General features: G+C 43.2%; 1 protein-coding gene across 2 annotated transcripts; it reads left to right on the plus strand.

Annotated features, from left to right (window-relative positions):
• The first annotated feature begins 2,371 nt into the window (after window positions 1–2,371).
• vwc2l (von Willebrand factor C domain containing 2 like) lies at window positions 2,372–25,354 on the plus strand. 2 transcript variants are annotated; one of them, XM_035173774.2, is made up of 5 exons: window positions 2,372–3,108; window positions 3,862–4,378; window positions 9,544–9,657; window positions 15,653–15,782; window positions 21,451–25,354. In XM_035173774.2, the coding sequence occupies exons 2-5, from the start codon at window positions 3,965–3,967 to the stop codon at window positions 21,600–21,602; spliced, it is 810 nt and encodes a 269-aa protein (XP_035029665.1). In that variant the 5' UTR covers window positions 2,372–3,108; window positions 3,862–3,964; the 3' UTR covers window positions 21,603–25,354. The 2 variants fall into 2 exon arrangements, with proteins under 2 accessions (XP_035029665.1, XP_035029667.1); XM_035173776.2 differs by lacking the exon at window positions 9,544–9,657.
• The last annotated feature ends 1,428 nt before the right edge of the window (window positions 25,355–26,782 follow it).

The following is a 26,782-nucleotide window of genomic DNA, read 5'->3' on the forward strand; positions in this document are numbered from 1 at the left end:
TGCGAGTGTTACCAGGAGTTTGACAAACCCCTGATTGCCACAGGTTTTGTTGTGATTGCAGCGATGCCAGCATCTGCATTTCAAACACCTGCCGTCTTTCAGCGATAACAAACCCCCCTCCCCCCGTCATCGCTGTCACTGACACGGGCTGCACTGCCTCGTGATCTGTAACGTAGCCCTGCACTCACAAGCTACGTCGTTTAGCCTAATGATACGGCTCACACACAGATTATGGATCAGATTTTATTTGTATTTTTTTGACACAAGGAAAATAATAGGAGGAGTGAAGCTGACGGGCTCCTCTCCATATAAAAGTGCCAGTTGTGTAGGTGAGATTGTCATCAAGCCTGGAGCTTGATCCTGCATTTACATGACAAATGTTACCGGGGAGCAGGTTTGCCGTTTGCACCTATCAGAGGAGAAGACGTCCAGGATGTGCCCGAGCATTAATGAGCATTGTGCATTTAATGTATTTAGGACGCATTCCAGATATTAAGCAGCAGCTCTTGTAGAACAAGTCACACATTTCCTTTCTCAAACCTTTAAAGTCCTCTAAATTCCCAGTTTCTCATTATTTGTCATCCACTCCTTTAAGTGTAGGTAGTGAGGAGGAATCAACCTGATAGGGTGAGTTTTGAATACATACAGTTTACAATATGATGTTTATTTGAAATAGTTTATGCTTAAAACCATACCTGTACTGCATGGATGTTGCAAGCAGCATTGCAACAGGGTAGGCAAAGCAGGCAATCGCCCGGGGCCCTGAGCTGAGAAGGGCCCACAGAGAACAGCCAATTGTTCAGTCAGTCCACAGCAATGAACATTTTTGCAAGCACCTCCCTAAATTCTGTGATCTGCTGGAGTCACAAACCTCAACCACAACCAGACACAAAGCTCAGAAACCCCATAACGAGCCCTCGTCCCAAATAGTATATAGGGATGTGGGCCACTACAGGCAGTGATGTGACAGCGCTGGCCTTCTTGTGTCCCAGACAAAATTTAATGTGCCAAAGTCCCAAAACAAACAAGCTCTGCTCTAGGGAAGGAGTAATATGAATGTGAACCTATAGTGGCCCAGGTGGTAAATGGTGAATATGGTCCAAGTTGCATAAAACTAATTCAGGCCACCTTTCACATGCAGTATTGGTTTACTCGTGGCCCAGATGGAGCAAACAGGAGCGGACTGCCCAAGTGCCATCATTCCACGGGTTATGTGGTCCAAATGTGGGATGTGTAGGATGTAGGCCAAATCTGGGCCAAAACCATTTTGCTATGTAGGATGCCTCTAGCTTTCTGCCAAATTCTCAGTACCTTGGTTCCTAATGGTTCAACTTGGTACAAAGTAGTCTCACCCATGCAGGTTCCTTTTACCTGCGGTCCCCATAGTTCCTTTGAAACACTCCTGGACTCTGTAATCAGATTTAGCCACATGAAGCATCTTAATGTTAGTTCTCAGTCAGGCATAGAACGTGCTGGAGTAAATACACATGCATATTTCTTGGTTGGATTTGACCTTCCATGATGGGTCAAGCAAGCAGCAGCTGTGCAGAAGACAAATCCTTTCTAATATGGAGGTGAGATACCCTGGGGGCAGACAGGTGTTTCGAGTGGAGGAGCTCTTGTAAAAAAAAAAAAGAAGCAGGTTATAATCATTCCACATATCAAGGCCATGAACGCATAGTTATATATGAACAAGACAGGCCATAAGGTTGCAGTTGATACGATGTGTATGATCCCTCATGAGAATAGCTAATTAAGTGAAAGGTCTTTTGACTCCCACTCATTCATCTGTGCTCACACTGAACACATAGTCAGGCAGTGGCCCCTGCGGGCTACCATCTGTAAAACAAAGCATGATGCCGCTCTGCAAAGCCAAGCTGCATTTTCCTGTTGTGTTGTGGGGACTGAGAGGAGAGAGTCAGACCCCGCCGCGCTTGCATTGCTCTGCAGAATACAAATGGGCTTTCTTGTAAACTGTGCTGCAATTAATGGGTGACTCAGTGGAATCCTGCTGCAGGTCATGTGAAGACACCCTGGCAGGCACGCACGCAGACACACGTGCACGGAGGGACGATTGCACGGACATGCACGCACCAGTTTACAGGGGGGGGGGGCACTCACCACAGCACACACATCTGACAGACCTGACCTAAACCTACCTCTCCACTTTTCTAGCTGCTCCTCCATTCCTCGACTTTTATTGTGCTTTTGGCCTTTAACTCTCGCAGGAGCAGTTGCAGAAATGCAGTGGGCATAGTTGTCCTCGGGTGGTGGGATGTGAGCATTGTTTTGTCTGTGAGTGAGTGAGGGGAGGAGGAGGATGGAGGAGGAGGAGGAGGAGGAGGAGGAGGAGGAGGGGCGCGCTGCTGAGCTCAGCGCAGGACGCAGGAGACAGTCGCTCTCCAAGGTGCTGAAAGTCAGAGCGCTCCCTCCTCAGTCTCGCCCTGCTGACGACGATTCCGACCGAACCTCCCCCCTCCTCGTCTCCGGTGCCTGCGATGGTTTAACATTTTATTCTCCTCAACTTCTACCCGTCGGGATTGTTATTCGTTTCTAGGCTCTTCCTTCTCATGCAACCGCTGGATGTATTGGCTACACGCGCTATGCGCACCAACACTGACTAACATTCACCTGCAGTCGTTGGGGGAAATACTGAATTGACTCCGGATTTCTCAGGGAACGCTGGAGGATTTTATTTTCCCCTTGCAGCTTTTCTTTTTTTCCACCATGTGTGTTTCTGCCTCTGGACGTGAACTGTGAGATTGTCTCCAAAAAAAAAAGAAAAAAGGTGAGTCCGATGAGGATAATCATGAAGCAGAGCCACTTTTACACGGATACCGTTTTCTTTGCGCAGCAGAGGGGGGAACCGTATCTCCAAAGAGCTGGTGTTTAATTGCTTTTAAAAACCCACCACCACGACCGAAGGAGGGGGGGAGGATTATAGCAGCCTTTTTTTCTATCTTCTTGTGGAGCCCGTGGTGAATTTACCCTGTGGATAAAGTGAAGTTTTCCAAAAAGCCCGGCGTCTGTCTGTAATCTGCTCCGTAGCCCTGTGTGTGCAGGGCTGTGAGGCTTCGCACTGAGTGGATATCAAGCAATTTCAACGCGGTGAGTTTGTCCTGTCGCTTGATTTACACCCGTCACAGGTATTTCAGCTGATGTGTCAATACACGAATGCAGCACTTAGAGACCAAATATGTGGACGTATTTATCCCCGTGCAGGACTATTTAACTGACTGGATTTTTGTTTCAAAAGGGGGTAACGCATTTTGGGTGAAATCATTGCGCATTTAACAGAGATTCGAGCCATTTGCATGCAACGTGGCTGATTTAGTAAAACGCAGGTTACTGTTAAAGCAGTGGTTGTTTTTATAATTGCTGCCATGGACGGAATCTGATGCGGACTTAAAGCGACCTGTTGTCTCTGAGTTTGAAATTGTGCAAAGCTGATTTGGTTTGAATGCATGTGGGGAAGAACACTGTGAATATTAATATGCACTCCACCCCCCCAACCATCAGATAATGGATGATTTAACATTTGCATGTGTTGCTATTGCTGAGACTTTGCAGGAAGGTGATCATTCGGAGCACCCAAACACACACACACACACACACACACACACACTTACTCACTCGTGTTTGTTGTGTTAAAAATGATTCATTTTCTTTCAAGAGTATAGACATGAGCCTGTTGAACGAGCTGCATTCCCATTTGTCTCCTTGCCTGCAGCAGTATAGGAAGCAGTAAATAACATATGGGCAAAAGCAAAGAGGGGAAAGTACTGGGAAGGTGAGGTGTAATAGTTAGTGAGCAGCAGAACCACCGTCCATCACATCTCCTCTCATTCTTTCCCACTGCAGCACGTTTCCTCCGGTGATGATGCTGATGACGATGACGGGTCGCAGGACGGACACGGAGAGGATACCCGGAGCTTAGGGATGACATCCACACCGTCTTAGCTGAATGTGGATACCGATGCCGCGGCGAAGGATGGGCCCTCTCCTCCCGTCCGCCCTCGTCCTCCTGCTGGCCCTGGGAGCCGCGTCTCCGGCCTCGGTGGGGAACCCCGAGGATTACACCGCGGACGAGGTGGAGCGGACCAACGGCGACAACATGGTCTTCGACGATTACCGGGGGAAAGGATGCGTGGACGACAGTGGCTTCGTCTACAAACTCGCGGAGCGCTTCTACCCGGGACACTCGAACTGTCCGTGCGTGTGCACGGAGGACGGCCCCGTGTGCGACCAGCCCGAGTGCCCCAAACTGCACCCCAAGTGCACCAAAGTGGAGCACAATGGCTGCTGCCCCGAGTGCAAGGAGGTTAAAAACTTTTGCGAGTACCGGGGGAAAACGTACAAGATCCTGGAGGAATTCAAGGTAAATTCCGACTTGATCTATGATTTGTTTAATAATCTACGTTTGTCCATTAAAGGGATAGTTCACCCAAAAATGAAAATCCACTCATTATCTACTCACCACTATGCCGCTGGAGGGGTGGGTGAAGTGTTTGAGTCTATATAACACTTTTAGAGTTTCAGGGGTAAACAGTGTTACAGCCAAATCCAATACAATTGAAGTAAATGGTGAGCACTTCTTCAAACGTAAAAAAACATACAGAAAAAAACCTAACATGCCTCCATACTGCTCCTGTGGTGTCATCCAAGTGTGCGTAAGGCCCGACATTCAAATTTGACTCAAAACGACCTCATTTACACCATGGCTTTAGCCTTAATATCCACATGCAAACGAGACTCCAGACGAGGATATCCGAGGACATTTAGGCTAAAAACATTGTGTAAATGACTCAAACACTTCGTCCACCCCTCCATTGGCATAGTGGTGAGTAGATAATGTGTTAATTTTCATTTTGGGGTGAACTATCCCTTTAAAGCAACTGGTTGAGTTTGAACTTAGAAAAACACAAGTCATGGTAAACTGCATTTGTGCCATCAACGTTTCCAATATGAACTGTCTCACAGGAGCATTTATAATGTTTTATGATGCAGTGGTGATAAAATTGTTCAGATCATTTGAACTCGCATTTGCAGTTTATCTGACGCTAATGAGCTGGTTTAATTTTGCCAGGTGGATTGAGTCAGTCACAAACAATGAATCAGTCTGATTAAAGTCTGGATGCCACGGCAGCAGCCATCTTAGTTTGTCTGTTCATATTCAATCATGTTGAATATGAGTCCTGTCCAGTGACGCAGATGAATATGTGCATCCCAATATGTCTTAAAGGTTAACATATTGAAGTCAATCAAACACATTCACTGCCTTCCCTCCTGTTTGTGAAGTGCAGTTCAACAATTGCAAAGAGCTCTGCAGTAGCATTGACCAGCAGTGGGGAGGATGTTGGTGTGAGTTCATATTGGTTCTTGGCATTCTACAGCAAAAACATCATGAAAATGTGTTTATTAGCCAAGGCCGTAAAAAGATGGCTGCGTCCCAGAGTAAACACCCCCCTCAACACTCAACACCATCAACCGATCATTCCCCAAGCACAACTGAACCAAACCAAAATACAACAGTGTTTAAATGCTTTAAAGGTTCAGTGTGTAAGATTCAGTGACATCTAGTGGTGAAGCTGCATGTTGCAGCTGAATACCCCTCACGTCTCCCTCCCCTTCCAAACATGACAGAGAACCTGTGGTAGCCTTCAGTTGTCATAAAAACTCAAAAGGTGTTTAGTTTGTTCCATTTGGGCTACGTTAAAAAACATGGCAGCCTCCGTAGAGAGGACCCACTCTTGATGTAAATATAAAGTATTTAAATATAAAAGGTCCATTCTAGGGTAAAGAAAACAACAATTCGTACAATTTGGATGACACACACCAGTGAAAACATCTCTAGGATTATTTTGTATTCAATTTCTGCCAATAGATCCCTTTCACCTAAATCTTACACACTGGACCTAAGGTGTGGACACTGAATCATTGCTGCAGATCCGGTCCCCCCCCCCCCGTGTCTCCTGCACTGTTCCTACACATCAGACCAGTGTCTCGGCGGCTGTTACGGAGCCTGACACTACTGCCTGATTAAAAATGACACTACAAGCATGATAACTACAGTCTGTGTTTAAACTGCTGCTGCCCGTGAGGGAACCTCATTCAAATTCCCCACGAGTGGATTGGGGCTGTAAGAGATTGAAATATAAAATGACATGATGTGGTCTAAACAACGGTATAGCTCTGCGGTTTACAGTGTTCGCATCTGTGCAAGCGCATCAGTAACTGGTTAGGAGTAGTTTTGTAGCTGTGTTACCCAAATGCATAAAAATACAATGACAAACTTAATTATATTATATCATTTTAGTTTAAGATACACGACTGAATGTATCTATGCTCTGCATCTTACAATTACTTGTTATGACATAAGGTCAGATATTAGACACCTGAACATCAAGTGAGTCCGGTGTTTGCTGAGAGAAACAAGCCACCAGCCACGAGTTGTTATAAGGTGAAAACAACACAACCCTGTTGCTCATACAAAACAACAGACAGCAGGGACTATTACCTCAGATGCATTCAGAAACAGATCACTGTGGGGAGACAATCTTTAGAGACAAACACCAGTGTTTTTATCCACCAGTGTTGTGGTGTAAAAAATTGAAAACAAATACCAGTGGCAGCTTTGTGAGCGACGGGTTCTTCCAATAATATTTATGTTTATATGTCAGTGAACAGCAGTGTGCTTCGTTGTTGTTCTAACCAAATAGCCGCTCAGATGACAATGAGGGAAGCAGCAACTGTTGGTCGCTGTTTTTAAGTAGAGATGGAACAAAAAGTACATGTGAATCTAACCTTTCAAAAGATTCCCCAAGAATAACAGCAAGGTCAGTAGCTGATTCATTGCACATCACTGGTTACTGCCCAACACTGGATAAAACTAATTAAGAAACAAATTAAACCGATACACAACGTTATTCTGAAAAGCCATCATTCGCAAATGCCCACAGCTATTTTTTTTATTCTGCCTAGAATTGTCTCATCAAATTTTGCAAAACGTTCCCATAAAACCAACATATTCAATTAAGTAGCAATTAACTGTTAATTGTTTTAACATTGTTCAAAACCCCAAACAATGAGCCTGTGAGCACATTATTTCTTTTTCAGTAACTCTTCGTCTGAGCTATTAAAACATTGGAATTTTATATTCTGACTGAAAGCACTGCAAGTGGAACAAGCTGTAAACTCAACACTGACATATTGTCACCTTACAAAGTCATTATGGCAAATGCGTTAGCAAATAGTTCCCTCTTTAGACATCCAGCAATCAGAGCAACATTAGCACTCGTTTGGAGTCTTGTTTTTAGCTGTTTATGAGGGTGAAGTCCAATATTCACTCTCCTTTTGGCTCCGTGTTTGGTCTCCACCAACCTGAAATGCTCTACTATGATCCCCAGCTATTCACTAACTTTACAGGCAGTGTACACTTGGTTTTAAAATAGTTTTCTCTATACGCTGCTGCTGATGAGGTTCAATGACAGGGAGCCATTTGACAGACAGTAAGTCAACTGGCTCAAACATGTAGCTTCTTGTAGCTAATTGTAAAATCAAAAGAATTGTCTGAAAGATGCTACAATACTCTATGGAGCTACAAGGCTATAATAAGTGACTTGAACCATTATTCCCCAAAAATATGGATTAGTGCAGCTTTTGAGTTGATCATTATGAATATTTAAAATTATAAAGGAAGGGGATCATGAACCTGGGCTGCCTCCGCTGAAGGGAGATGCTGCCTGTTTACAAACTTATTAAACAAACTACATCCTTATCTGACTGTAATCCAGACAAACTGTCATCACACACTCATAAACACAACAACCTGAAGCTCTCACTGCAGTCCTGACTGGCATGAATACATTTCATTTTGGGTTGAAACATCCCAAGTGCACCACAGCGTGATTAAGTTAGTCGTCAGTGTGAGGAAACAGCGAATGTCAGAATTTCATGTAATTTAATAGTACGTTTGTTCTGTTTGAATAATGAGTGTTCACGGCGAGGCCTTCTGTCGGGAGATGCTCAAACATGTCACACCTGTGAATGTTAGCACGTCAGGTCACTGGGGTAAAGTGAAGCAGGCAGGGGGCTGCACAGGGAGTTAAGCCAAATAACATGCAGGCAAAGATCATTATTAACCAGTCTGCTACAGTTTATCTGTGGAAATGAGAATTCAGTTTGAAAAACAAAAGAACCATAGAGTGCCTCCATACATTCAGTTAGATGGAGAGTTGCACCATTTAGTTTTTTTTAACGTTAACAATGATTAAGCCTCTAGAGGCAATTATACCCGTGCTGAACCAATTACTTAATTAACTGGTTAGTCAATTAACACAAAAGTGAACCAACAGTTTAGATATGCAATTAATCATTTGACATTAATCAGGCAGAACTGGTTCCAAACAGTCAGATATAGCTGCTTTCTTTGATTTGCATGAATACTAATTTTATTTATTCAAAAAATAGATTACGAAAAAGAATTGTTAGCTGCAGCCTGACATTATTTATTTGGTACATTAGCATGAATGTGAAGTACTGTTTGTGTTATGTGGGATCAGCGTATTTAACACCCACACAATGAATCTGTCCTGATTGGTGCAGTTGCATGTTAAACAGCATCAAACTCAGTCCTGCATTGAGATGCAGGGCCACAGATTGTGTAAGTTCTGCTGTGTGTGCATACACCATGCAGCTAGTGCAAGATCAAGTCCATCAATAGTGCACCTCAGCCTCGAACCTTGAACAGGCCCTGGAGAGGGAAGGACATTTCTTCTTACTTAAGGGGAAAAAAAGAAAGATTCATTTGCTCGTACTGATTATCATGGTGTCATGACAGAAATAAGGACAGAGGGAATCTTTGGTGCAGGATGATCACCCTCCGCCATCTAAGGCCGCACGAGTAGCTCTAATGACTTCGTCCATATCCAGTGTGGAGGTTGAGCCTCTTCGGCGAGGACATGAAAGCCTTGGAACCCCGCAGTCTTCCAAGGAAATCAAAGGCTGTGATACAGACCCCTGTTTAGAGACGCCGACAGGTTAACCTTTGGTGTGGGCCTCATTGGCATTTCATTGGCTGTAATCAAGGCGCTTTGTGCGCACGTTTGCATTTAGCTTCAGTAGCATCTGATGGAGAAGAAGCGCAGAGACACAGCATCTTGAATGAAGATAACAAAAGAGATGCGGTGAGGGGAGAGCGTCTGGGATGCTGGCGGGGGGGGGGGGCTCCAAGTCAAAAGGGTGAATTGATGTAGCATTTAATTAATTTTGCTGAAAATCCCATCATGCAATAGGTCACTCACGAAGTCCAATGTCAGCAGAGTAGACGTCACCCTCATTCAAGTGGTAATGGGCCTTAAATGTAAAGCAGCTGACTGCAGTGCAATGTCAGCTCATCATTTGTTGGATCTAACCTGTGCAGGACCAATTCATCCACAGTGTCTAATGTAGATTTTGCAGGTGCGGCTTCACTGCCAGCGGGTGTATTTTCTATAATTTTGTTTTGTTGCCCTGTCAGAGAGTCATGCCACTCAACCTTAGTAGGTGTTTCACCGACAGGGTTCCCCATCAGATGAGGAAGGCACCATCCCACCCAGCACGGCAGCCGGTGTGCCTCTGGCCTCAGCGCAGCTGCAATCAAGAACCAGGAGCTATAGGGTGAGTTCAGATCCCAGATCGTCAGGCGAGGGCTGGGATGTGAACTCAAATGTGAACAATCCCGTCCGTGCTTCCTGCGATCCCCCCTCGGGAAGGGATACAGAGTTGAGAGTGGGGGGTGTGGGGAAGGGGGTTAAAGGTACATACAGATTTCAGCCATCAGATTCTCTTTCCCAGTTTGGAAGTAACTAATGTTAAATGAATAATTTGCAAGTCACTGCTAAAACAGGTGGCCTTAATACTTTATTCCTATGTATCCTTCCTTTAAATCCCTGGTACTAATCTATCCAAATGCAGTGCAGTTAAAGGAGGAGGGATATTCAGAGATTTTTTTTTTTGCCTTTTACCTCAAAGCATTTGTAATATACAAATGAGAGAAAATGCAGTTTTTTTGTATTTTCTGTTTTTAGTAATTTTTTATTGTCAGCTCAATACAAGAGAAGTCTGTGCAGAGCTTACGTACCTCAGCACCTTAGCACACTTAGCGTACCTTAGTTATAGGAATGTGTGATGGAAGCCCACGTGCAGACAATCACAGTAATCGATTTAAAGCAGCATGCACGTGCACACACAGCCTCCACATCGCACACAGCAGTAATTAGTGCCTCTGCACTTCAGCGCTGACATGTACAGTATGACAGCAATGATTGCTAGAAATCGATTTCTTCTTTTCAGTTAAGCAAAAGCGTCCGGCGTCCTAATTATAAGAAACAACGTGCAGACAATGTGAACTTACAATTCCCCTGTATAAACATCATCGGTGTCTTCAGTATCCAGATCCTCTCAGTCTCACCCCCTCTCTCTCTGAATTCCCTGCCCGCCGTTAAAATACTGTCTTGACTTGAACAGCAGCATGCAGCTTGACTGTCAATCCATTCCCGTCACTCCTATTATCCGCATGGGTGCGTTTCCTGTGACCCTGTTGTCCAGCCCCCCAGTATTTTTCACATTACCATTTGCCCCAGCTGAAGGTTATTTGACTATTCATTGCTTCCCTGCCCCGTCTCCCATTAGTCTCAGGGTGGGAATGAAAGGCACGACAGCCGGTTCACTGTGAAAGCCACGCCGATAAGATGGGAGGGGAGGGGGGGGCAACAGGAGATTTTTCCCTTCACCAAAACATCTGGCGGCACGTCCAAATTCAATGCTGCTGCTCCATTTTCTTTTGAGTCTGGACTGATCCTCTTCACAGCAGAACTCACACAAAGGGACGCGCTGAAAGCACCGGGCGCCGCCGCCGAACACGTTGCGGCTATGTCGCATAAGAACACGGAGTACTTTTCTTTTTCACATTGACATTTTTAACATACTTCTGTAGGAGGCGTGTGCAGCGGCGAGCTTCTACCTGCTTCACCGGGCGCGGCGGCAGATTAACCTACAGAGAAATGCCACCTCAGATTTGGATGTGCTCTACTTTTAAAGGCCAGCGTGTGATGTGAATAAACGCCACTGTTCTCTCGTAGCCAGTCCCCTCGTATGTAGAAGCCACCTGGATGAAGTGGTAGCAGTGGGATCAAGAAACACAGCCGGATCTCTCTCAATATTGCATTCAGCTTGTTCGAGAAACCAGCTGCCGCCGTTTCTTGTCAATCCTGCAATAACGAAAAATAAATGTGAGACAGAAACAACAAAAAACGGAGGTTGTGTTTTTGTCGTTTCTCCCTCACGTTTATTTTAAGTATCAACTGCAATCGACTCAAACAAAACGTGTAAAAACTCTTATGTGGAGTTTAAATCCAATTTATTCACCATTTATTCTATTTGAGACCAAGCTAAGAAAAACAAGTGGAAGGTTTAGCCGACGTCATGCCTCACCAATGTTGCACTTTAAAGACGTCTGTATAATTTTTAATCATCTCCCTCTCTATCTTATAAAGATAGTAATATGCCTTATGGGGGAGAAGCGAAACGGTGTCTGTGCCAAACTAACTGTGTCTAATTGTCCCCATTTTTATGTGTTAGACTAATTTCCCCGCTGCACTTTTGGCAGTCGATCAAATATGATTCAGACTTGGTGTTAGCTGGATCTTTACCATCCACTTAACTAATCGTCCTGCTGCCACTAACATCTACTGGTGACTACGGGCTCGGTTAAGAAAAGGAACAAGTTGTTGGCCTGTTGCTTTTATTCCAAGAAAAAGCAGCTTTCAGGAAACACTGGATGCACGTTTCTCGCTTTTTTGTTAAATGTTGGAATGATGCTACCGGGGAGATTTCCCTGGTTTTAAGTTGTGTCCTGATTATACTGTGGATTTAACATAAACACAGAGAAACACTTATTTGTACCTTAAGATTATGCAGAGTTCTGACTGTCTGCGTCAGTGCAGGTCCGTCAAACTCCTCCACATCCAGCCTCTCTCGTTTCTCTACATACTGAGCTCTTTCAACATCTAAGAACGAGTCCATTTTTTTTAGGTTTCTGTCTGCCAGGACTCTACCGCATTCAGGTTTCAGTTTCTTTATCTTATCAGCAGCAATAAAGGACGAGCCAGGCAATTCCCCCTCTGCATTCAGACGTCCGTGCTAGATTTTCCCTTTCAATTTAGCTCATCATCATATTTTCGTGTTTCACTGAAAAACAACTAAATAAGATGAGTTGAGGGTGGATGAGCTGTCCTGGTATCGAAGTTACTGTTGCAGAGCTCCAGCTCGGATTTTCCGTCAGAAAGAGGCGTTTATCCAGGTTTGGATATCATGTTTACGAGGCCAAACACAGATTTGGGGATTTCCGCATTTATCTCGCTGGTTTGCATGTAAATACACTGATTGAGTTGGAGCCTCCATATAAGCGTGTGCATCTCATTACTGCATAAAACACTGTTGCTTGAGGCCCTGTCTACACTGCGGATATTTTATTTACAGATATTTTTCTCTTCATTAAAATAAATAAATAAATCTCCACACAACCTTGGTTTTACAAAAGATCTTCATCCAGGCAAGAAGACAAACACAACTGCAAGCGCTCAAACAAGCATGTCTGGCCAGTAGGCGGCGATATAGTCTATATATCAACAATCCGTCAAATACCAGAGAAGAACCCTGCAGTCCAAATAAAATTAAGCGAGGCAGACGCCTTTGAATGCTGGTAATGTGTTGCAGTGATGCTAAATTTAGCTGCAAACTTGTAATTAGACGTAGCAGTGAAAAAAACAAACGTAGAGAAACCGGGATATAGCCTCCAGTGTTCTGGTGCATGCTCCTCACACAATGCAAGAAGGTGCAGGCACACAGAAAGCTTTGATGTCATTGTTTCCCAAACACTCCAGTTTACACGTACACATTGATACAAAGAAACTGCATTTCATATCTGCACTTAGGAAGGGAACGGCCATTTTGCTAAATATCCGTGTGGTGGACAGGGCATCAATTCCCTCATGAAAAATATTGATAACCTTTATAAATTAACTGAGTTTCTGCTGCTGTTTGTGTCTGAGGTGACATTTATACCATGCAGTTTGTTTCCAAAGGTTAGGGTCCCTCATTTTCACTTAACATATGTAAAGCTGAGTTTTCTCTGCAGGTTATCACTGGTCCTGGGACCAAGACAAATATCTCTTCAAGAAATACTTGGACAATCATAAAAGGGATAAGACTAGTCCAATCGTGTCAGACAGAGCCCCTTATGCTCCACCACTGACAGAGTCCCACCTAGCCAGCCCTCTAACCCTGTACGTTTAATAAAACATAGTCCATCTTCCATATGTATGAGACCTAAACTTTATGTTTAATCGCTACAGTTCTGAATGAGCCCCTCAAATTGACAGGAGGGTGGAGAATTGCAGGGGCGTTTGATACATATTCCTCTAGTTTACGTCAGCAGCCTGGTGTCACCTATTTGAGTGGGGTAAGATATGAGAGGAACTTCTGACAGGAATTTCTAATGTGAGGAGGGTTCATTTATGGAGGCTCAGATGTCATCTATATGGGTGTTTCTTAAAAGCCTTTAAGTGCATCATGGAACGGGGGAGGAAAAGCCTTGAGATGGGTTTTTACTTCAGAAAACTCGGAAAAATATGCAGCAGACGGTGAAAAAGCAGAGGGAATCTATCTTCATTAACATCACTGAGAGTGTGAATCTTTAAAAGCGGGGAGCGCACACAACATAGCTTTTTATATATCAGAGCAGAAACAAGTCCCAGACGCGCTCGCTCTTCCTGCACGGATTCATTTCCTTGTAAGGGGCCTGCTCTTTAACAAAATACGCTGATAACTTCTTGTTGACCTTTCTAAAAAAATCCTTATGCCACTGGACAGTTGTCTGGCATATCAGATTAAGGGCATCTATCAAACAGTTAATGTTCTAAACATTTCTAGCACAAGGAAAGAAAATGGAATCGTTTTCCCTGACCTGGTTCTCACAGGAGCTTTTGGAGATCTCATGCTGCAGGAAGTGTGGTCACAATCACAAAATAGGTCATGCACTCATGTTTACCCATTAATATGGTTGCAGTGCATCCAGACTGCCATAAATTCTAATATAAATTCTAATATTTAAATTCCGACTTTCCCTTTTTGTGCCACTTGATGAATTCCTGCCCAAACTGGTTGAATAGTCACATTAAAGCATCCGGTGTCACCATAGTTCTTTCACTAATCTCTACAAACAACCGGATCATGAGCAGTAACTGGGTTGTTGTTGTTTTTAACTTTAACTCAGCTTGTCACTCGCGAATGGAAAAATATGGTAAACTTGTTCAGATGTGCATTTGGGACAGTTGATGGCATAATGAGGAAAACAGAATCACTCAATCAAAGTGCAATAACTAGCGATTAGAGGAATAGCTCTTCATTTTGGGGGGGAAAGGATTACTTGCTTTCTTGCTTTTAAAACAGCTTTCAAATGTGTATGGTGTATTTGTAGCTGTAGCCTGCAGCTGGTTAGCTTAGCTTAGCGTAAAGACTAGATGATGCATGAGGTAACAGACAGCTCCATCCACGAGGAACAAAATCTGCCCAACAGCACATTTAAAGCCCTTTTTATTTCACTCAAAACAGTTTACAAGTGTAAAAGCAACAGCTACACACACGGGGAGTTAATCTTCTCACTGTATTTCACAAAATGCCAAACTATGCTTCTAAAAATATAAATAAAAATGTAACCTTTACTGTACTGCACATTAGTCAAGTCACTGACTTGCTCACAAAACATAAAATAAAGTATAGAATATAAATATGATAATGATATGCATTGAATATTGACTTTTGCAACCTTTCAAATGGTCGACTCATTATATTTATTATGACTCAGCTGAAATGTGTTGGTTGCAGTTGGTGTGCTTCACATAAATTGACCTATCTTATAAAATAAAATAAAATAAAAAATAAAATCAATATTTGATGATGGAATATTTGAACCCTCTGAGGTTAGTTTGGAACCGGGTCGCTGATAGACTGGACTCCGCATAGAGAGGCCCCCAAAAAAGACTGTTAACTGTGATGAGCAGAAAGAAAATCTATTATGATGAGCAGGTGACCTTTCGAGACGTGGAAACGGTTTGTATTTTTCCACTCCGTGTAATTGCATTTGGGTTCATTTTCCGGTCAGAAGAGTTTGTGACGATAGAGTAAAGAAAAGAGGCAGCAGCAGCAGCGAGGAGAGCTGCATTGCACTGATTTACATGTTGCAGAGGTGGTAGGATAAGCCTCTGAACCAATGCCTGAGGCAGAACGCAGCAGAACACAGCAAAATACTAAATATCACGAAGACCACTTTCTAGACTCCCTAATAGTTATTCCTAGTCATTTTATTCAAAGTCAGCTACAGGCTCTGTTTGTTGGCTGTGTGAATAATTCATTAACTTGTTTCTTTGCTTGTTAAAACAGTGGGAGGTCCAAATAATAGAATTATTCTTAATTTGAAAAAAGTCAGCAAATATATGCATATATTAGCAGGCAGTTTCTGCAACTGTCCACTAGTAGGCTAAGTCCTGTGGAGCATTTCACTCTGAACCGTCTAACCTGGCACCGCTGTTTTTCTTGCCCCCTCTGCCCACAGCCGTCACCCTGCGAATGGTGCCGCTGCGAACCAAATAACGAGGTGCACTGCGTGGTGTCGGACTGCGCCGTCCCAGAGTGCGTCAACCCCGTGTACGAGCCGGAGCAATGCTGCCCCATCTGTAAAAACGGTAAACACTCTTCACCTCCTCTGGAATTCAACGCACATTCCGCAGAAGTCATTAAACTTTCATTAAACCGATGATGGCGAGTTTATCTGGGCTATCGCCATTTGATGGCCGCGCCTTTAGAGGATGAGGATGTAATTGATGTTTTATGAATTAAAATTATTACCTTGGGCCCGTTGTACACTAATGAGCAGTACTAGTTTTAATTATAAATGACACAGTAAGCAGAGCAAACATTAGCCCATTGATTAAAGGCATGGTAGGAGGGACTAATGGGTCCTCAGAGGGCCTTTTATCTCCCAGTGCCCTGGTGCCCTTGTCACACACAGCCAATCACTAAACTAGAATTATGGGATTCCAATGGTTCATTGGCTATTTACAAGGCGGAGGGGGAGACGTCAGCACCGATCCTAAGGGACACATGGAGCTTTATGAGGAAAGTACAGTAACCGTTAGTCTGCAATGCGATCCTGGCCGGGATGATCAACAGCTAAATGCAGCTGTGAGGAAAATACAGACTAAGAGTCACATTTTGTCATTTTTTTACACTCACACCTAAATTTCAGATAATTAAAGACCTGAGAAGAACTAAAAATAGTTTTCTTGAACTTAATGAGAACCTAATATACATGTACCAAGATGTAGATTTGTGATTAAATACCCTTTTTACTGCCTTCAGTCTTCTCATAATAATGCTGTGCCACATTAAAAATGGAGAAACTGTTAACTGAACGAGTACCCCCCTTTTCAAAGAAGGCAACAAAAAGAAAAATGGGTGAAATATGTTTCTATTTATTTTGGCAACGGTTGAAGAGAGGAATTTAGAAATTTAGGAAATTTGAGGCGTTTCACCACAACCTACTTGAGGTTTGTTTTTTTTCACACTTCCTCTCATTTCCTTTTCATCCCCTTTGCTTTCTTTATTTCAATACACACACGCAAACACAAACACCCACACTAACAAGGCTGCTGCATAAGCTGCTAGGAGAGAGCTAATCCAGGCTGACAGGACACAGTGACACCCTTGGCATTTCAGGGTAGGCCTGCCGTCTCTAGGCTCCCTAAGGGCGCCCGGTCAGGCTCTGGCAGCCAGATAAGTCTCTATGGGGGTGGATGGCTGAGGCCTTTGTGGAGAGGACGATGAAGGAATGCTCTTTAGGTCAATTTTTTTCAGGGGGACTGCGAAAGGAAGACATTTACTTATGGGCTCTGGTTAGATATGCAATCAGTGGGAGACAGTCAGACATTTGTCTTTTACCTCACCTGCTGCAAGCATCGGGCTCCAATAATCATGTGAAACTAGCACAACGCTTTGAAAATGCCAATATGCTTTGTGCACTGAATACGACTTCCCACCAGGGAAGGATAACAAGAAAGGCCGATAACCACAGTTAGCAGGAGTTTGCCACCACACACTATTGACTAGATATCTTTTCATTCAGAACATGAGGTTTTTAATTTTCCCAGAAGAATTTTCCTAATTTTAAAGGCATCTCCAGCCAGGCCAGCAATTCTGCCAGATTGGATTTAAGTCCAATGTTTGTCAATTCCTACTGAGCACAGAGAAAACCCGAGGCTGATGTGGGTCATAAACCAAATATTGGACGAATTCAAAGTTATTTTAAAACTTAAAATAGCAGCTTTACGATGATACACTGACTTGGAATAGGGAGAATGGTGCTGCTTTCACTCCCACTCCTCACCCCAAATTCCTGTTCTTGCTCAATGTAACTTTTTTGAGTGGGCAACATTCTACTGGGAGAAGTTTGCAAAGCACTGATTGTTACAGCTTAAATTGTCAGAATCAGGTCCAGCAAGATGAAGAGTAATCCAGTCAGTTAAAAAGAATAAATATAGTCAGTAAAATCCAGAGTTTATCTCCGATATTCAGTGAGGAATCTGGTAAAATATTAAGAATTCTCAGAGCTCTGGTCAACACATTGATGGGATTCATTTTTTTCTTGACATGAGAACTACTACAAGCCAGGACACATTTTGTTTTATTTCAAAAAAAAAAAAATTGAATTGTCGAGAGATAATGATTAGTTCACGAAATTATCAATGGTATTTCTAGTTAAGTGTTTTCTTGTTACACCTTCTTATGGTTGAGAAGCATTTTTCCAAAAAACCCAAATGTGCGTTTTCGAGATTCGGATTTGATAAAGTTGCATTTGACGTTCTAATTCCAGAGGCCAAGAAGCACGCTCTGTATAAATGAGTGTATGTCTGCCGGGTCACTGGGTGTCACACGCGCGATGCTTCTCTTTGCATCTGCAGACAAACTCTATTGAGTGGGAAGGGCAGCTGTAGTATCTCCACACTGCATCTGCACCATTCCAGCGCAGGTGAAAGGTCCGACTGAACCCACTCATTCTGAGATGGTTAAACAAGACGCCTGTGGGATGTTTACATGTCAAAACAAAAATCTGAATTTCCCAAGGACTGATATGTTAGGGGGGAATGTTTCTAACATTAGGATTTTATGAGTTGTTAAAATGTGTATGTTGATTAAAAATGGGGCAAAGACAGGTCATTCATTCAAGATCATTTCATCATCTAAAAAAAAACCTTTTAAAATAAATGTATCCTGGTAGAAATCTGATTTAAATTGCGAATCACCCGAGTGGCTTCCTTCTTTGTCAGAGCTTACCAACATACGCATGGAGCTTAGTCGGTCTGCTTCTTGGAGTTTCTCCCTGAGAACAGTCACAGAGAGCAGAAGGCAGCACAGTGGAGTGAATAGGATTGCTTTATCTCCGAGCTTCACGTTCAATGAATCCAACTGATTCAGCTCTAACCAACGCTGCGACTTAAATACTGTAAATGCATCAGGGGATACACGTAATCATCCAGTTCTCATGATGAAAAGGATAAAAACTAGCGCTCTGGAAACGGGCGGTGTCTCCACAGGACAGAACCATTTATAGATCTGCCACCTCTGAGTGCTGTCACCGTGATTATTGTGACAGACCTGTCATCGAGTGAAAGTACAATATAGTTACAGCCTGGTAACATTTTCAAATTGACATATTCTGTGGACAAGCTGTAGGTTTGGGTAATTGCAGGTTTTTGGCAGGTGAAAAGATTTTCTTACCTTCAGGCAGCAATTGTATTTGCGCCAAATAGACTTTAATTTTCCCCGATACGCATTCACTCATCCATCTGTCGTTAGGGGGGAGTATGTGCTGAGGCAGTTTCGACACAGGACAAACAGTCCCCCCCCGTCTTCAATAACTTCTATTGGCCGTGAATTGATCACTTTGCTCGGACAGGTCACCGTGTTTCCCCTGAGTGGTGACAGGGAGCTGAAAGTGTTGTCCTTGTGGCTCGGAATCTATCTTGGCAACAAACAATCACACTTGGTAGCAGCAGCAGCAGTCACAGTGTACCCTCATCAACCTCTGCAGAGTGTGTCCTGTAACCTGTGCCAGCTGTTCAAAGGCAGATCAATGAGAGTTCAGATCGCTCTCAATGTCTCCTCTAAGCTCGGATCAAAAGGTTTTTTTATCAGGTCAGAAAAAAGCATGGGGCTAATCCAGGCCGAGGCAAAGGATGGAGATGCTAGATAGCCAGCAGCTTGTTTTGCCAGAATCACATTGATAATTACAGCCTCCTGCACCTTCTTTTCATTCTGGCAATATTGGGAGTTATTGCCAAACCTTTTAGCCAATATTTAGGATATTGAAACACTTGATTAGGTTGAATAAAAGTAGTTATAGTGGTTATATATTGTAAAAGAAGGTCAGCCCCATCTCATACTTTGACTTGGTGTGCTTACTCAGTAAATAACAATAATGTTCACCGAACCTTAAGCCGTTTTCAGACATGAACTCTAAGAAAAGGTCCAGATAATTTGATCCGGAGATTCTCCAGCATTTGCCGTTCACTAAAGAAGAACGCAGCAGGACATTGTCTGGGTCAGACACATTCACAACAACAAGTAAATTTCCTCAGTATTTGGGTTGAGCATTCAAAAGGCAGGACATAATGTATAACAGTAAAAATCACACGTCTTTGTTTACAACACATCACCGGCATTAGGCTGTTATCACCAAAAGCTCTCGAATCTCATCGTCTCTCCAAGGTGACATCTTCAGTATCATTGAAATTTATGCTTAATTTCAGTTTTGCGTCCTTTGTGTGTTAGAAACATCATCAACACGCCCATTTGCTCGCTGGGAATTTTCTTGCTGCAGTCTCACAGGGCTCAGAAGGACATTCTCAGGAAGAACTCCTAAGAATGGGCAAAGCAACTCATTTGCGCTCTTACATACAGCCCCGCCAAAAAATTGTCCAGAGTTCAGTACATGTCTGAAAGCAGCATTAGTTCTGTGTTTTTTCAGTCGCCAAAACATTAACAGGCCAGTTTCACAGCGGAACATTTTTGATGGCTTAGCAAGGAAAGGAAATGGTAATGGTGGCATTTTAGTTTAGTGTCAGTGAACCAGCATATACAATATACCTGAAACAGCTAAATGGAATTCAGTCATCATCACTTTCATTTTATTAACTGCACCCTTGCCTCACCAACTGTGACATGTAAAAATGTCTTCAATCAAAAAGACAGGCATAGTGTCCAAGTGGAGAGGTTGAGTCCCCGTGTCCCCAACTGCATTCTGGGCTCCTCAGGTCGACTAACCACGCTGCCTCACATTTACATTGCTAGCATTAAGTTAGCTCCCACTAAATCAAATTCACTGGGCCACTAAGATGTCGATGAATATTAGCCGTGAAAGCTACTGTGTCTTCAAGAGTTATGAGACATATGAGTTTTTTATGAGTACTCGTAGAGGAGTCTTGAATCTGGCAGGGATTGCGGGAGCAGACTACTGAGAGCAATCCAAAGTCACCGTCACACCAATTGAGCCGCTGATTGCTTCATTTAAATGATTAAAACTGGGGCGAATTCCTGGCACCTCCTGGCTCTTGTGTCTAAGGAGGCAGAGGAACAAGATACACAAGTCCCTCTCAAAGGTAACAGCATTTGTTGGGCTTCCTCGAGTACAGATCCTTAAATCTACCCATGCAGGCAAATGCGTCTCTCGATCTGCTGAGATTTACCAAACACGCGGGTATGAGGTGTGCCAGTGGTACACAATGAAACACATTTCAGAATTTAAGGCATCTGATCAACAGGAAGGTGGAGTATTTTGAGGGGTAAATCAGATGTCATATTTCATCTGTTTTTATTGTTTTGGAAGCCAGTACAGTGAGTGGGGAGAAAGGAACTGGAAGGAATGGCTAAGGAGTTCTGTGGCCCTTTCATACAGACTGAAGTGATTAACACCATCCTCCCTGCTGCCTCTCAAAGCAGCTTTCTCTCCCTCCCTCCCTCCCTCCCTCCCTCCCTCTCTCTGTACTCCAGCCTCTCTGTACTGCCAAGCCAGCGCCTGGCAGGCTTCTCTGCTCGTGGTGCATTAGGATGCAAAGCGCTCTATGTCGAGGGAGAAGGGGAGACTAACAAAAGCGCTTTAGTGTTGCAAAAACAAGCCCATCGGTGCATGCCCGTGAAAAGATCTGTACGTCTGCTCTGACTCCCCAAACTCCCCGCAGCTCTCTGCATCACTCCACCACCCCTCCGAAAAGAGAAGCTCTCAGGAGAGTCACATCCATTTCTTGTCTTTCTCATTCCCTCTTTTCTGTCTCTCTCTCTCTCCCTCCCATGCGGCAGGTGCAAATTGCTTTGCTGGAACCACGATCATCCCAGCCGGAATTGAGGTAAAGGTGGACGACTGCACCATCTGTCGCTGCCACAACGGAGACTGGTGGAAGCCTGCACAGTGCTGGCGGCGGGAGTGCCTCAACGGCCAGTCGTTGTCATAGAGAGACTCCGCCGGGGATGGTGGAAAAGCTCAGGCAAGGCCCTGCCTACTACTGCACCATTTTGTATGATTGACAGGGCAGGAGCACAATTCCTATGTTACCTGAGACAGCATAGTATCGAGGAGACGCACTCACAAAGCTTCACGAATAACAAATCTAGCCACCGAGAAAAAAGACGGAACTTGTCTCGTGGCCGCTTCCACCCTCCAGTTTTAATCGTCCTATATATTTTCAAGAAGTTGACTCGCTTGACTTGCTGCTCTCACAACACACACAAAACGTTTCTACGCTCCCGGGACTCTTTCCTAACTGATGGCAATGTTGAATTGCTCAATGTTGATTCCAGTGTGTATGTCATCTGCTTGTCTGTCTGTCACGCAGGTGTTGTCAAATTGCAACAGCAGGAAAAAACAAACCGTAAGCACACTTAACAGCGCTTGTTTTTTGGAGGGTTCACACGAGGTTTGAAAGCACTGCAAAGGTGTGTTTTTGAGTTTCACAATTTCACTCTAAGAGCTTGTTTACAAAATGCACATCACACAAACACGTTTATCTCCATGATGTTTTATCCCTATGGCGGGAAAGTCACCTTTAAGACTTGGACGATGCTACTCTCACTTTTATAAACCACTTGTAAAGCCCCCAACACAGTGACTTTATCGATCATCGCACCACCGTTTTGAGTCCTGTCTCTATTGTTGCAGCACAGGCAGGGTACATTGATATTGAAAAGTCAGCTGAAGAACAGAAAAGATAGTAACCAGCAAGTATGGAAAAACAACTTTGGGCAGCCCCTTCCGGCTTAATTGTCGTTATTGTTTTCTCTCAGAGGTCCATATCCTCCAAAATATCCCCACTAACTAACTACTTGAACTTGTTATCAAAGCAATTAGCGAGCCGAGAGCAGCCTGCTTTAATTTCCCTTAATCACGGAGTATTCTGCGATAAATCATCCAGCTGGGTGCTTTGGCGCTGCCGCAGCCTGCATGCTGGGTAGCACTCGACGCGAAACCGGCAGACAAAAGGAGGGAATCTGCATTTGTCTAAATGCTTTTAAGGAGTGTTCACATGCACATAGACCGTGTGAGCGTACACAAGCACCCAATTCATCCACGGTCTAACAGACACAGTGTGTTGCTCTGCACCCAGTGAGGCACTTAAACCTACAAGGCTTGTTAAGAAACAAATCGGTTACATTAACCCACTGCTATAGATTACCTAATAAATTTGTAGTTACGCCCCGATACAGAATAGAAAAGCTAATCCACTGTGGCCGGGGCTTAGTTAATATATTGTTTTGATATTTTCCCCCAGACCACAGCGGCCCTCAAGGGGTCCAGTCAGAAAGAAAAAGCACCCAACCAGCGCCCAAAACATTTTCGTTTTTGAGATGATAAATAATAGTCATTAATTCAAAGGTGAAATCCAGAAAGCTCGTTCCATTCATCACGAGGGTTTATTCCATTTCCAGAAAATCCCTTCCTGTTAACCTTTTAGACCCCATTTCTGGGCGCTGATGGATGGGCTGCTTAATAGCAGCTCCCTGCGCTGTGTAATGAGACAGGAATGAACACAGGGATAAAGGGCTGACGAGCAAAGAGCTATATTACCTTAAAAGGCAGTAAAAACTAATTTTGGGAAGAATCTCAAAGCCTGCGAAGTCAGCTGCGTGGTCTTTTAACTGCAGCACATGGGTGGTGGAGGAATTAGAAGTGAAAGGATGTGGGTGGAGTCCAGTCTTAGGTGCAACAGTGGAGCCGGAGTCATTGTCATCATTAAGCTACAGTGATTTAGTGTCTTTCAGTGGGCAGAGACAGGCCTCATCTATCTGCTTGAGGTCTGCAGACGCATAAAACAAAACTGACATGTATGGTTTATCAATCACGGCCCCAAAGCTCCAGACATTTTAGGATGAATAAAAGGTGCCTCATTTATCTTAATTACTTGAAATGCCACAGAATTATTCAGCCGTTACATGAATCCCCCCCCAAAAAAGTATTGGAATTACTTAACTGAGTGGACGACTGAAATGAGTTCGTCAGTTGACAAGGTTGAGGCATCTCTGCCACCATCGCTGTTTTACCGCTGCTTCTGCTGATAGACATTCCCGAAGCATGGCCTTTGGCTTCATGCTGCACGGACAGACTTCTTTAAACGCTGCTTTGTTTGAATCCTCCGTGATGGTTTACAGCTACATCTTCACCAAAACTACTCTTTATTTGACCCTTTGACATTCCAGTAACAGCCAGCAGAGTATAAAGGACGAGGAATGTTCAGTCGCAGCTAAAAAAATACAGATTCCAGTTCACCGATGGCTTTAAAAAGACACATTGTTGAGATAAAAGTCAATTGAGAAACAGCAAAAAATCACAAATCCGGGTACACGGGCAACTTGATCCCTGTGACATTGTACTGTAAACTTGATCTGATACAGCTAAAGTGCGACACTGTAACAGCTATGGCTGCTCAGCTCAATTTTACAAGCAGCTTTTATCAACTAGATGTGAAGGTAGGAGAGAAAAAAGTGAGGCCATCGGAAAAATACTTTTACTTCTCTCATTGAGAACTAAAGAAGATCAGTGTGGATGTAGATTAACATACAGTAGAGGCCTATTGTCTGTCGCCAGGAAGAGGAAGCTGTATTTTTTTTAAAAAACACATCGTCCATTTCTCCTTGCAAATATGTGAAGCTGCACTGTTTCAAGGACAAATGAGCAGTAAACTCTGTCTTTGTTCACTTTCTGCCAAGAAACTTGAGTATTTGTTTGTCTGCGAGTGTCTTTTCAAATGACCCCACGTGTCCTTGCATCATTTCCACCGCAGGCTTGTACATGGGCATTTTGTCAAGATGAACCACTCACTCTTTCCACGAGACACCGACTTACTGTAGCTGGAGACTAATGAAAGATTGTGGTTTCCCCTCCTGTTATGTTTTTTCAGCAACAAAACTGTTACATAAAAGTGTGCCTGAACAACACAGAGTTCTATCTGGAATAGGAAGAGAGAAACACTGTTATTCTACAATCAATTGTATTAAATTGTGGGGGCACCAAGGGTCTGTTCGTGTGGAACTCATATGTCTTACAATATAGTTTCTATTACAGATTTGAAATTTATGTTTGTAAATCAAAAGCATCTTTGATTGTATATGAATACACGCTCACACAGGGTCACCCTGAACTGTACAAGAGACAAAAGGTCCAAATTTGAAACGGTCAACAACCCCTGGTGCTCCCCATGTTGTTCATATGTAAATATCTTCAAACGTATAATGTGTATTCTGAAATCTGAGGTGGAGTAAAAAAAAACAAAAAAACATAAGATATATGAAATGTGTATTATTCATGGAGACAAAAACTATTTTGTTAAATAGACCTAAAAAGAAGTTGTGATTCGGAAAAAGAGAGTGTTGTTTTTTTTTTTTTTCTTCATTGTTTGTCCTCACTGTGGATTATGCTGATGCTTCTAGATCCAAACCATGGACTGTATAGAAAGATTAGCATGACTGCTCACAAAAGAGTGAAGCCAAAGTGTCTTGATCGCCACCTGGTGGCTGGCTGCAGTATAGGTAATTATACCGCCTAAAAGTGAAAGTAAGTCGAAGTACACATCATATAAATGTTTCTCAAAGACGGTTTCTGTCAATTTAAGTAGTTCTTATCTCACTGGTGTATGTTCACATGCTTAAATCTCAGCAAGTTTGGTTTCAATTTATAATTTGATGCTATAAAAACGTCATGATTGAGAGCTAAGACTGACTCGTGATTGGTCGAGTGTGTGTATAGACGGGACCTGGATACTACGGCTCCACACCACGATCACTACTGCACAGACTCTGGCTCAAAATGTGCAGGAGATTTTTGCGTCATCCATCTTTATATACAGTCTATGATCAATGCACACAATTACAAAAGGCTAATTTCTTCACTTTGAAAAGCACCGCAGTTACTGTCACCTAAATGTATGACCGGGATGCAAGGTGAAATTCATTTGATACTTAAGAGGATACTGCTGAGCAAATCTCTTCAGCCATGTGCAAACTTTACAGCTGACCTGGGACACAAAAAAACCCTTAAGTTCATCGTTACCATGAACAGAACATTTCTGAATAAGTAAAACGGTACAATGTTTTTCCTGGCCCACAGTTCTCAGAGAGAAAACACCAGGGTTTAATGTGTTTTTTGTAATGCTCAGCCAGTTCAAGGGCATTACTCACAGGTTCATTCCTCCATTCCATTTCATTACGAGTCAGTCCGGGCTTCTATCTTGTCCACGCTGCTAATTGCCTTCTCCCACCTCCCACCGTGGACAAGAAAAGGGAAGCAATTTTATGCAGCACATTGCAATCAATAGCAATTAGGTGCATCCCTGACTCATCCCATTGAATTTCATCTTGGGAGATGGCCAGTGGAAGACCTCTTAAAAGCGCACATACTGTACCTGCAGACCAGTGTTGGTGGTGGGGAATGCACACACATACAGACACACACACACACACACACACACACACACACACATACACACACACAGTTTTGCTTGTAATTCACAGCAAGGGCTAGGAGATGTGACGGAACAATTAATTGCTTTGTTTTCCTCAATCTACACTTTATATTGAGCGTCCATTGATCTTTTTTGGGGACGTTCACCCTCCATTTGTATCAAACGGGGTCTTTACAATTGGATAACAAGATAATTATGTCTTCCAGGTAAAGACGTGCAGATTATGGAAAACACAAAGATGTGGATGTTGTTATGTTGAGGAGGAGTGAGTATTTTTAAAACGTATTTCCAACTGTCACCTGAGCTTTGAGACCGATGAGAAATTCAGAGTATATTAATCAGTTCAGGTGGTTTGATGAATCTCATCCAGATCACTCACTCTGAGTGTTTTTTAACCTAGTTAAAGCCTAGTTACTTTGTCGTGTCGTGTTACACACAATGTTACAAGTTCCACAAAATCCAAAGAGCTTCTTCGGGACAAAAATACGTTTGGTTTATATTTGTGGTTCCCGACCATATCCACTTATTATCCCTAAAACGTATTTAGTGTTTTTACTGAGAGTCCTTGTCACACATGGCATCATTGTTATAAGTCATAAAAGGTAACTACCCAACTTCTTACTAAATCTAACCCTAACCTGGAAGACCTCTACCTGGGAACCACGGGTTTATAATTTCAA

This window comes from Hippoglossus stenolepis, chromosome 13 (assembly GCF_022539355.2).
Source record: "Hippoglossus stenolepis isolate QCI-W04-F060 chromosome 13, HSTE1.2, whole genome shotgun sequence".
In the NCBI taxonomy this organism is placed as follows: Eukaryota; Metazoa; Chordata; class Actinopteri; order Pleuronectiformes; family Pleuronectidae; genus Hippoglossus; species Hippoglossus stenolepis.

Excerpts from the sequence above, each read along its gene's own strand:
- vwc2l (XM_035173774.2), top strand. The coding sequence starts at position 3,965 with ATGTGGATACCGATGCCGCGGCGAAGGATGGGCCCTCTCCTCCCGTCC. Across the intron at positions 4,379-9,543 it reads AGATCCTGGAGGAATTCAAG|GTGTTTCACCGACAGGGTTC; the intron begins GTAAATTCCGAC and ends CAACCTTAGTAG. Across the intron at positions 9,658-15,652 it reads CAAGAACCAGGAGCTATAGG|CCGTCACCCTGCGAATGGTG; the intron begins GTGAGTTCAGAT and ends CTCTGCCCACAG.